This window comes from Lycorma delicatula, chromosome 13 (genome assembly GCF_047948215.1).
Source record: "Lycorma delicatula isolate Av1 chromosome 13, ASM4794821v1, whole genome shotgun sequence".
In the NCBI taxonomy this organism is placed as follows: Eukaryota; Metazoa; Arthropoda; class Insecta; order Hemiptera; family Fulgoridae; genus Lycorma; species Lycorma delicatula.
Window position 1 is genome coordinate 54,158,052 of NC_134467.1, and position 13,182 is coordinate 54,171,233.

The 13,182-nt window shown below is 30.4% G+C and overlaps 1 protein-coding gene across 8 annotated transcripts in view; it reads right to left on the reverse strand.

Moving 5' to 3' along the window:
• The window catches only part of Pfrx (6-phosphofructo-2-kinase/fructose-2,6-biphosphatase), a 181,204-nt gene that overhangs the window by 13,973 nt on the left and 154,049 nt on the right, over positions 1–13,182 (reverse strand). For 4 of the 8 annotated variants that reach the window (XM_075380854.1, XM_075380851.1, XM_075380856.1 and 1 more), the window contains one exon: positions 4,190–4,273. The exons of 2 other annotated variants lie outside the window; for them this stretch is intronic. In XM_075380854.1, the coding sequence (XP_075236969.1) occupies positions 4,218–4,273 (56 nt within the window). In that variant the 3' untranslated portion in view covers positions 4,190–4,217. Of the gene's footprint in view, positions 1–1,657; positions 1,736–4,020; positions 4,063–4,189; positions 4,274–13,182 lie in introns of those variants that run through there. 2 more of the 8 variants (XM_075380860.1, XM_075380862.1) reach the window with 2 other exon arrangements.

The following is a 13,182-nucleotide window of genomic DNA, read 5'->3' on the forward strand; positions in this document are numbered from 1 at the left end:
TGATATTGTTTTATAAAACTTTAAAAAATTAAAATAAGTTTATTTAATTTAAAACAAAATCTGTTAGTTGTCCATTTCATTTGTTAATCCTTCATTCCCATCCAACTATTCCCACGTGATCGTAAAAATGTTTAGGTTAACAATTGTTATTCAGATAAAATAATAATCACCAAACGTGAAATTCATAGAGTTTTTTCAGATCCTTATAAATATTATCATTATTATTATTATAAATACTATATTATAAAAAAATCATATACATTAGTGTTCAGTTCAGAAAAAAATAAAAAACTGATACACAAACCATTCGATTACAGGATTGGAATGCTAGTTACTCAACTACTGCTGCTGCTGTGACTGGAGATATATAAATAAGTCATGTGAAATGCTTAAAAATCGTCACATGGAGTACTTGGAAATAGGGCTGAAGTGGAAGCTGTCACTCTAGATCTAAAGGAGGGAGATGCTGCAAAATGGGGTTTCAATAAACTCTGTTGTAAGGTGACCGCTTGTCCTTGTTAAGATGTGAAAACCATTAATTTAAAATGAATTTTTAATTATTACTCCATTTCATTAGTAATTAATAATAATACTATAAGTAATTTGAATTATAAATCAAAACATCAAAGACTGTGGAGATATATATTTTCGTTATTAGTTTATTTATTTATAATTTATTCGATTATTAACTGGGATTACAGTAGCAGATTCAGAGTTATTTAATAACTAAATTTACCCGTAGTAACTGAACAGGCCTTAATCTCAAAAATACTAGAATTCATACATGAATTTAAAGATAAAACACGTTATTTAAATTTTTCTCAGTAAACAGAACCGGTATTTGATTAAAATTGATTGAAACGATAATAATTTGAGTCAAAGTATAGAATATCTTTAAACATATGAAACAGAATTATGATATCAGAGTATAAGATTACCACATTAAAATAAGAGCTTACCAGCTGAAAGACAATATGTTAGGGACAAGTTCAAGACTTAAAAACACTTCAATAGGGATGTTAAGGAGAATAGCAATAACAAAATTACAAATAAATCAGATAAAAAGGGGTAAAGCGACTGAGAAACAGAACAAACAATCTATTAATGTTAATAGTCTAGTTAGAAGTATCATTAAATCCATAATACCTAAACTGAAATCTCATTCTGTTATATTTTTTTTGTAGTCTATTTAAAAACAAATGAAAGTTTTTAAAGAAAATTGATTTGAATTTTTATTTGAAGATTAACATTCCTGTAGTATTTTCCATCTAATTCAATTCAAGTAAAGTTTAAAATCTATTTCAGATGCAAAATTTACGCATCGGTGCTTCTATATAATATTTAACATAGATGGCTTCGCTTACACTTTACTGTTCAAAACTTAATATAGTAACAATCATAATCAAGCAACAAATAATCTGCAATACTGAATAATTCTATCTATTCCCAATTTAAATTATATTCAGTGAAAACCATCATGCTACAAATTACTTTAACAGCAGAACTAAAAGTTACTTTTAAAGCAGATTTAATAAATAAAATATAATGAATATTTTTTATGAAATAATGTACATTCTTAAAAGTATTCAGTAAAATCTGATTTCGGCCTTGGTGAAGTTTCAAAATTATCATATTTTAAATCTATTTCTAACTTTACCTATTTTTACTCCTCGTCCTTTCTTTAGTGAGACTACACCATTAAGACTTCTGATTTCCTGTTACAGCTATTATTTATCTAAGAGAGTAGAAACATCATACAGGGAAATGAAATCAGGTACATACATATTTTTACTATGCGATGCAACTAAAATTTATAATCTTACAGAAGATAATATTGCACCTATATTTTGTCCAGCTATAAATCTAAAAAATGTAAATCTAATGATGTAAAGTAAATCTAACTATTAAAAATTATTTTAAAATTTATAAAAAATGCAATCTGATCATTTTTTGTTTTGACTGTGATTAGTACTAAACTGGCGATCAGAACAGTGAAATTTTTTACATACAAAACTACATATCAACATGTATGTTGTTCATCAACAACTGTACATACTGAAAATGCATCACTGATCAACAAGTGCACATATCAAGTTGTATGTTGGTTGGTACAAGTAACAACAAAGATTACAAATCAATATGCAAACCAGCCTTTGTGGCGCGAGTAATAGGGTCTTGGCCTTGTATCTGTAGGTCCCGGGTTCGAATCCCGGTCAGGCACGGTATTTTCGTGCACTACAAATCATTCATCGCATTCTCTGAAGCAATACCTAAAGGTGGTCCCTAAAGGTTAAAAAAAAATCAATATGCAAATAACAATGGAATTAATAGACATAAATTTTTAGTAACAAATTTTAAGTAACAGAACCATTTCTTTCCCGGTATTGAAATAAATATTCAGCCAAGACATAGGTTAAAATTTTACTAAAAAATGATTTTCTAATGGTGCAAGTGGTGAACGACAATGTATAGTGTCAACTTTTAATCATCTTCCTTTAACTAAGTTGATCGCATCCCATTTACAGTCACCTTATGAAATTATTCTGGTAAAGACAACATCTAATTTTTTACAAAAGGGAAAGCGGTTTAGATAGATGAATATTTTTTTAATAAACAATTTGCGCACAGAAAACAATACAAATAGCTGCAGTTGAGATTAAAACTCCATTGGTGATACAGATGAATACTGTTACTGTTCCTGACATTAACTGCATAATGCATTATTATAGATTTATTCAGAATAAAATATTTATTTGTTGTTAAAAGTGAAAGAAAAAAACTCTGCCTACATTTATCAGTTGATGTTTAAGATGTAAATTTAACACATACACAGTTATATATACTAAAAGTCTCATAAATATATAACTATTTTTTTTTTATTGATACTTTATTAACTTGTAATATTGTAAAATATTACAATATTTTAAAGGTATAAAATATTGTAATATGTTCAACATACTTTAATCCTTATAAAAAATTATAATAATTTTAGAATAAATATTCTAAGAAAGCATCTATAAAATTACATAATAAAATAAAAATTAAGCGCTTTATATTAGTACTTATTACTTTACACACATTCCAGCAGAAACTGGTAGTAGCTTTTATGTAAGAATATTAAAATATATTCTATAAGAAAATTTATTTTTAATTTAGAAAAATGTAGATAGAAATAAAATAAAACCGATTACCTAGTTTATTTGCCATGAAAAGTACAAAAATGAGTGTCAAAAAAGAAGGTGTAATGATTAGATTTTTATTTGTTAGTTTTGTCTGCAATGATCTTCTGTATAAATACAGTTCTGAAATAAAGGTTTAGAACCCATAAAAAAAATCAGAAACTAGGATTTAAAGTTATCAGCAAATCAGTTACCTTTTTTCTTTAAATAATGGCCCTTATTTCAGATTAATTGCTGAATTGGAAATGCCGTAAAGGGTTTTAAACTTTAGAAATTATAAAAAAATATAACAATACAGCTAACTGCCATTCTGAACAAGATTTCCAAAAATGTTTTAAACAATGGGAGAAATCATTGAACTGAGTGTCAAGTTTTAATGATTACATGCTGAAGGAAATAGACACTCGAACTGAACACATAAAACATTTTTAATGTATTAAGATCAGATAATTTTTTAACAATCTCATATATAGGAATGATAATTCTTTGAACAAATTATCAGGATTATTTCTAAAAACTATTTGAGAAAAAAGGTCTACTAAGAATAAATTTTTTGATCATTTATCTTAAGTACGAATGAATCATAAAACCTTTTAATTAAGTAATGTTTTACAGCAGTCCACAAATTGTTATTCATTTCTGGTTATTTTTTATAAAATCTTTCCAAAATTCAAACATAAGTACAAAATTGCATGCTAATTACCTAATATCTTAATTGCATGCTATTATCTATCATATAGAGACAATAGTTGTGTTCCATTAAAGATCTGTCATTTAAGCAGTGTCCCAGAATACTCAATATTGTGTATGTGTGTATACATATATATATATATATATAAAATGATTAAAAAAATTACTATACCGTGTTATTAACATCGCAATGCTGCATGCACAAGAGAAATTAATTTTAAATTTCAAAAAATTATATTTTGAACTGAAACTAAACAAAATGTTAATAAATAATTTAAAATAATATAGTACACCAATTAATAATGAAGAAAAATACATACCTAAGTAAACATGAAATGCAACAGAACACTAATTAGAAACCATGCGGGATAGCAGTACTGACAAACACAGGAAAGCAGACAAAACTGAAAATGAATCGATGATACAAGAAATATGTATTTACATAAATTTTTTTTCACATTTGCTATATCAGATGTGTCAATTTAATTCACTGAATGGCTGCATAGTGCAGCATGTGTGGTAATTTGTTTAATACCATGTTTGTAATCAAGTTGATATTAAAGTATGGAAGCAGCTTCATATTTCAAATCTGAGAGATACTTGGAATTATACACAAGTGTGGATCTATATAGTTACAATATAGAATAACTTCTTTATGAAAGATTTATATACAATATATTAACTACTTTATGGTGTTTGAAATTTTTTTCTGCCATCTTGAATCCACCTGAATCAAACCTTTTTTTTTTAAATAGTAAGGTGGAAATGTTGTAGATGATTTCAATATAAAATTTTATGATAAAACAGTGGCGAAAACTATTCTTGATAAATGCCTTCATTTTCAAGTTATAAGCAATCAAATTTACAAAAATGAAAACATCACAGTAAAAATAAAATGAGGTAAAACATCCTGAAGTAACTTTTTTATTTTGACTTACCTTCAGAATTACATCTGATAACAAACTAAACAGTTAATGTTGGAACTAATGGCCCAAACAATAATAATAATAATAATAACAGCTTTCACAGTAATAAATAACAATAATTTGTAGCACTACTACAAATTAAATGGCTAGGTCAACTGATATTATTTGCTTCATTTATTTAAAAAATTTTTATGTTAACATAAAGTTAATAGCATTGTTTAATGTAGTAAAAATTTCATTGTTGAACGGTAACGGCTCATTTATTATCACAAATAAGAAAAATGTGATTTGTAGGAAAAACATGAAAGCATAGAATGTATATCATATTCAGTAAGGAAGAATGAATGTTCACAATAAAAATTATTCTAGATGATCTTCACTTACAATTGAAGAACTGACAATGAAATTAGTAAGGGTACAACTTAATTCCTATTAACAGATTAAATTTCCTCAGATTTTGAGATCCTATATGAAATATTATTGTAAATGTCTTGAATACGAATAACTTGTACTGAACACAGGTTCTTCATTTCTGTCTGAAGAAGACAAGAAAAAGGGAATGGAACAGCCTTGACGATTCTTGATCGATATTAACAAAGAAGATGAATTTCTTATCGTATTGTTTTTTTTTTTTTTTGTTCAGTCATTTGACTGGTTTGATGCAGCTCTCCAAGATTCCCTATCTAGTGCTAGTCGTTTCATTTTAATATACCCCCTACATCCTACATCCGTAAGAATCTGTTCCCTGATCCTACATCCCTGACAATTTGTTTTACATACTCCAAACGTTGCCTGCTGCACAATTTTTTCCTTCTACCTGTCCCTCCAATGCGACTATTCCAGGATGCCTTAATATGTGACCTATAAGTCTGTCCCTTCTTTTAACTATATTTTTCCAAATGCTTCTTTCTTCATCTATTTGCTGCAACACATCTTCATTTGTCACTTTATCCACACATCTGATTTTTAACATTCTCCTGTAGCACCACATTTCAAAAGCTTCTAATCTTTTCTTCTCAGGTACTCCGATTGTCCAAGTTTCACTTCCATATAAAGCTACGCTCCAAATATATACTTTTTTTCCCAAAAATCTTTTCCTGACGTTTAAATTAATTTCTGATGTAAACAAATTATATTTCTGATGAAGGCTCGTTTCGCCTGTGCTATTTGGCATTTTACATTGCTCCTGCTTCGTCCATCTTTAGTAATTCTACTTCCCAAATAACAAAATTCTTCTACCTCCATAATTTTTTTACATTCAGTGGTCCATCTTTGTTATTTCTACTATATTTCATTACTTTCATTTTGTTCTATTCATGCGGTAGTTTTTGCGTAAGACTTCATCCATGCCACTCATTGTTCCTTCTAAATCCTTTTTACTGACAGCTACAATTATTATATCATCAGCAAATCGTAGCATTTTTATCTTTTCACCTTGTACTGTTACTCCGGATCTAAATTGTTCTTTAACATCATTAACTGCTAGTTCTATGTAAAGATTAAAAAATAACAGGGGCAGGGAACAACCTTGTCGGACTCCCTTTCTTATGTTCTTCAATTATTACTGTAGCTGTCTGCTTCCGGTAAATGTTAGCAATTGTTCTTCTATCCCTGTATTTGAACCCTAAATTTTTTAAGATGCTGAATATTTTATTCCAGTCTATGTTATTGAATGCCTTTTCTAGGTCTATAAATGCCAAGTAATATATTCCAAGTAATATGCCAAGTATATGCCAAGTAATATAGCAAATAATATTCAAGAAGCCAAAACACAAATCATGAGCCTTCAAAACCTAGCACAAAAGATAGGGCTTCATATCTCTTTCGAAAAAACTGAACTAATGGCCATAGATCCTCTGGTAATAGAGCACATTACGGTAAACAATCAGAAAATTAAAATAGTAAAACAATTTAAATATCTAGGGGAAATAATAACTTATAATTTAAATGAAAAAGTGACATGGCAAAACAGGACAAATAAAATGATTAAATCCCAAAAATTAACTTGGTCAACATATAACAAAAAATGCCTTTCTGCTAAAACAAAACTTAAACAATATAAAACTGTAGTACAGCCAGAAGTCACTTACGGAAGCGAGACTCTTTTCAAAATCACTCAGAAAAACCGAATTGAAAAAATTCTGAAAATAGAGAGGAGAATTGTCAGAACGTGTATCAATAAAAAACACCAAAAAGAAGGCCAATGGTGGATTGTGCCAAATGAGGTGGTGTATCGAGAAATAGAGCCTGTTACTGATACTATGCGGAAAAAAAGAATCTCTTTCTTTGGTCATCTCATAAGGACACCGGAAACAAGACTGTCAAGAAATATCATTGAAAAGCTCTGGTTCCAAAAGCTAGAAGTAGGATGGATCAAAGAAATTAGAGAAGATATGAAAGAATTGGGAATTTCCCTGACTGACCTACAGAATAAAACTGGAAAAATTACAAAGCTAAAAGATAAAAGCATTAGATTTAAACAAAAGACAGACAAACGACAAAATACAACGAAGAGGGTGTTTACGGATGAAGAAAAGAAAGCAAGATCTGAACGGATGAAGAAATATTGGGCAGTTCGGAAGAGTAAAATAACACGCTTTTCTCAGAAAAGATCCAACTAAAATTGACTTAAGTGGTCCCATGTTGGCCGTAAAAGCATAATAATAATAAATAATAAATGCCAAGTATGTTTGTTTTTCTTTAATCTTCCTTCTACTATTAATCTGAGCGCTAAAATTGCTTCTCCTGTCCCTATACTTTTCCTGAAACCAAAGCTAATTGTTCTGTATTCTTCACATTTCTGCTCCCGCTTTCTTTGGTATCATGACTATAACACTCTTTTTGAAGTCTGATGGAACTCCTCTTTTTCTTAATATTACACACCAATTTGTATAATCTATCAATTGCTTCCTCACCAGCACAGCACAGTAATTCTACAGGTATTCTGTCTATTCCAGGAGCCATTCTGCCATTCAAATCTTTTAATGCTCTCTTAAATTCAGATCTCAGCATTGTTTTTCCCCATTTCATCCTCTTCGATTTCCTCTTCTTCCTCTATAACACCATTTTCTAATTCATTTCCTCTGTATAACTCTTCAATATATTCCACTCACCAATCGACTTTGCCTTTCGTATTAAATATCGGTATACCATCTTTGTTTAACACATTTTAGATTTGTTTAACACAATTAGATTTTAATTTACGGACCCCAAAATTTCCTTCACTTTCCTGTACGCTCCGTCTATTTTACCAATGTTCATTTCTCTTTCCACTTCTGAACACTTTTCTTTCATTAGTTTGCACTTCCTGTTTACAGTATTTCTTAATTTTCAATAGTTCCTTTTACTTTTTTCATCACTAGCATTGTTATATTTTCTACGTTCATCCGTCAATTGCAATATATTGTCTGAAATCCCAGGTTTTCTACCAGTTCTCTTTGTTCTGCCTAAGTTTGCTTCTGCTGATTTAAGAATTTCCTTTTTAACATTCTCCCATTCTTCTTCATTTTCTACCTTATCTTTTTTACTCAAACCTCTTACGATGTCCTACAATGTTCATCTGACGCCTTTTCTTCAGGTTTTTAAACCCCAATCTATATTTCATTAACACTAAATTATGGTCACTATCAATGTCTACTCCAGGGTAAGCTTTGCAGTCGATGAGTTGATCTCTAAATCTTTGCTTAATCATGATATAATCTGTGTGTTACCTTGCAGTATCACCTGGCTTTTTCCACGTATTTATTCTTTTATTATGACTTTTAAACTGGGCGTTGGCAATTACTAAATTATACTTCGTGCAAAACTGAAGTCGGTCCCTATTTCATTCCTTTTACCCAGCCCACATTCACCTACAATATTTCAATATTTCTTTCCTTGCCTTTTCTAGTGCTTGCATTCCAATCTCAAACTATTATTAAATTTTCATCTCCTTTTATGCGTTTAATTGCTTTGTCAATTTCTTTGTATACACACTCTACCTCATCATCATCATGGGTGCTTGTAGGCATACTGACATTAACAATCGTTGTCGGTTTAGGTTTTGATTTTATCGTTATTACAATGATTCTATCGCTATGCCTTTTGAAATACTCTACTCTCTTCCCTTTCTTCTTGTTCATTATGAAACCTACTCCTGCCTGTCCATTATTAGAAGCTGAGTTAATTATTCTAAAATCACCTGACCAAAAGTCATTTTCCTCTTCCCACCAAACCTTGCTAATTCCTACTACATCTACATTTATCCTATCCATATACCTCTTTAAATTTTCTAACCTACCAACCTTTTTTAGACTTCTAACATTCCACGCTCAGACTCATAGAATGTTATTTTTTAATTTTCCTTAGTAGTCCCCACCTGGAGATCCGATCGGGGGACTAGTTTACCTCCGGAATATGTTACCAATGAAGGCGTCTCCATAATTTTTACATGAAAATGCAGAGAGCTACATTTTCTTGGAAAACAAAAGCAGCTGTAGTTTTCCATTGCTTTCAGCTGCGCATTACTGAGGATTGAGTGATGTTGATATGGCTGTTTAAGTCGTCCTGACCTATGCCCTTAACTACTACTGAAAGAGCTCAGAGAGCAATACATGCCCTCTTTCAGGAATTATTCCTTAGTCTGGCTCTTTACAGATACCTCTCCAATATGGTTGACCTTTGATCCAGCTATTCTGTATCACTGAGCACTCAAGCCCCCTCATCAACGGTGAGGTCTCATGATTCATAGAGGGAGATCATATTGTTAGTGGTGATAAAACATTAATCTGTAATAAAATTATGAATAAATGCTATTCAGTGGAGCAGCAACATTTAAGAACACCTTCAAATCTGAATAAAACCAAGCAAACTTCAAACACAGAAGGTGATTACAACCTGTATGGGACCAGAAAGACCTATAACTGATTGACTTCTGGTGGAACAGCTATAAAAGTTCCAGTGAAATAGCAGGTCTACAAAACACTGAGGGAAATAAGAGCCAGCCAAAAAAATCCATGACTAACAACATAAATGATACATAAAATGGAAAAAAAGATGATATAAGAGTAAGGCAAGAGAAATTGAAACAGCGATGTACTGCAAATTAAAAAATTTGTTAAGGAGGGAAACATAAAAAACTAGGAAAAGGTGAAATTCAATAATAATGAGGATCTAGTATAGAAGAGAAAAATGGAAATATGTGGAGGACCTGTATACGACAGGTCAGAAACTTGGGGAACTGAACACAGAAAATGAATAAGAGGTGTAGCCAAAGAGGATAAAGAAGGCCCATCAGTATAAATGTGAAGTACAGAAAGCAATTAAAGAAATGAAGAATAACAAATTTACAGAGTAGATGAACTTCCCACAGAATTTTATAAATGTTTAAAGGAGGAAGTAGTAGAAGAAATAGTTGAACTGTTAAACAAGATAAACAGTAAGGGAGAATGGCCTGAAAAAAACAGTAATGAAAATAATTCCCAATAAAACTGGTACACAAAATATATAAAATACAGAACATAAGTTTAACCCGTGCCGCTAAAATATTGTTAGGAGTACTAAACCAGTGGTCAGTAAAAATAATGGTAGAGAATGCAGGGCAAAAACACTTAGGCTTCAGAAAAGGGAAAGGAACCAAGATGCCATTGGGCTACTAAGGATGGTTGGAGAAATATTTAGAGGGAAACAGGAATGAGTTTGTATTTCATAGATTTAGAGAAGGTTTTGATAGTTAAAATGAAGGGTATTCTTAAAGAGAAAAATGTAGAATGGAAAGACAGAAGGTTAATTAAAGAATTTTACATGTGACAAACAGTAACAATGAAATTAAATAAGAATAAAACTGACTAGATAGATCTAGGTCAAGATGTTAGGCAAGGATACTTCCTCTCACCGACACCGTTCAACATTTACTCTGAAGATATGGTAAGGAATATATTAGAAGAAAGAAAAGGAATAAGTAAACGAGGGAAAAAGTAAGCAAAAAGTTTGCTGATGATGCAGTAATTCTAGCTGATGGCACATGAGTGCTTCAAAGATTATTAACAACCCTGGAGAAAGGAATGAGAGTATACAAAATGAAAATAAATATATGAAAAAACTAAAATAATGGAAGTAAATAAATAAGAGGATTTTAGAAGTAAAGACAAGTGAAGGAAGAATAGAAAAGGTAAAGATTATACAGATATTTGAGTACTATGGTGACAGAGGACTTGAAGGGTGCAACGTAAATAAAAGGAAGGATAGTGATGATGGCAAAGGAAGTCTTCAGTAAGAGGTAATTACTATGCAGTAAAAATGTGGACTTAAGAATTAAGGAAGAGGTTATCCAAATGCTACGTACGGAGTGTATTTTTGTATGGGAGTGAAACATGAACAATGAGGAAGAAGGCAAGGGACTGGATCGAGGCTTTTGATATGTTGATATGGAGAAAAAAAAATGGACAGATAATGTGAGGAATGAGGAAGTAATGAACAGGATTAAAGATGAAAAAGAAAGGAAACCAATTAGGACATGCCGTTAGAGGAAACAAAATATTGACAACTCATTGGAAGGGTCAGTAGAAAGAAAAAAGAAATGAAGAAAAAATATTAAGTTAATAGATGAGATGAATGAAGGCAAAAAAAAAGTCTTGCGACAAAAATTGATGGAAACAGAGGTAGTACAAGGGACCTTCCACTAGGCAGAACACCTGGTGTTCAATGATGATGATCTAACAGATAACAGGTTCTACCAAATAATACACAAAGAATTTACCCTATCATCAAGCAGAACTGTGTTTCTTCACAATAATGCTCACCCGCATCTAACTGCAACAACTCAGGGCTGCTATAAAAATCTGGCTGAAAATTATTTGAGTACTCAACATACAGTCCTTATCTGTCCTAAGTGATTTCCATTCCCATCCTAAATTTTGGTAGTCAAAGTAATCAAAGGAATTGGTGAGCCAAAAAGTCACTTACATTAGAGATGGATACTTTCATAAACATATATTTCTGCCATACAATATCAAATTTGATCTAACTAATAATACAAAATAAATCCAACTTTAAAATTTTAAAAGTAAACAAAGAAATAACATTTGTGGTACAATAGGTAATAATACTGTAAAAGAACATTATTAACTCTGAAGTATCTTAGATCTAACAACAAATCAATTATCAAATTAGATCTACAAAAATATTACTTTTGCTCCAACAACTATAATTTAAAATAATCAAAATGGTATGATAATCTACGGGCTGAAAAGGTACTTTTCAATTAGAATTTCTGTCTGATTACTACATCTGGTGGTCAATTCATTAATATTAATTATTAAATATATAATTAAAAACTACGTTTTCATACGGTCACCGTCAGTTATAAACATGAAAAAACGTTTTTAATTAAAGGAGAATAAACAGATAGGTTTCACAACAATCACAAAATAATTTTACAATGAGTTTGCTGTTAATCTGAGGTGATGTCGGTTGCTGGTTATATATGTTATTTTATAAAACAGGTTTAAAAATCTTAAAAATTCACCATCCAGGTGTACAAAGACTTTTTTTATATTTATTCAAAAATTTAAGATTTTCCTCAAATATTGAACTTTTTTATTCATTAATCTGAAATGTTCTGTATAATGACACAATTACTAGTAAGTAATACGATAGCCCAGTAGAATTTGTAGACAGAATGCAGATTCATGTTCTTGAAAATATATTTTGAAGTTAATTTAATTTATTCCAATTTTTAATATCACAAAATACTTTATAAATACCTCTGGATTCACAATTATTTCACTTTTATTAATAAAGATGACAATTTAGATCTTGTATCTGTAGAAGTGTTGGCAGCTCATCCACAAAAATATCAACAGCAATAGTTTTGATAGATATCACTAGCCAAGATTGTAAAAAAAAAATTAATTAAAACGCAGACATTTTAGTCATACACAGAACATTAAACATCATTGTATGACAAAATAAAACGATTTCCAGACAGACATTAAAATGGAAAAACGTTAATACATACTAAACCCGCATAAATGAAAGGTCGTATTTCTAATTTAAGCAACACATTATTGATATTGAACTTGAACTATTGATATTGAATTTAAGATTATTGATACTGAACTCTTCTGGCTTTCGTTTAATTCAAGTCTAGTATCCCAAGATCCCTATTAATGTGAATCCGGTAATCAATTGATAGTCAGAATCTGTTGGACTTATATTGATTGCAAAGAATAAATATCTTTTAGTTAATATACTTATTATGTAATGGTAATGTTTACTCTATGATATAAGGGAAGGAGCTATGGTAACATTTAATACTTTTCAAGTATGCTGTGTAGGCTTTATATAGCAGATAATGGTGGCAATGGAGATGTTCATTGCACTATCTTTCTGCTGATGATTTATTATAA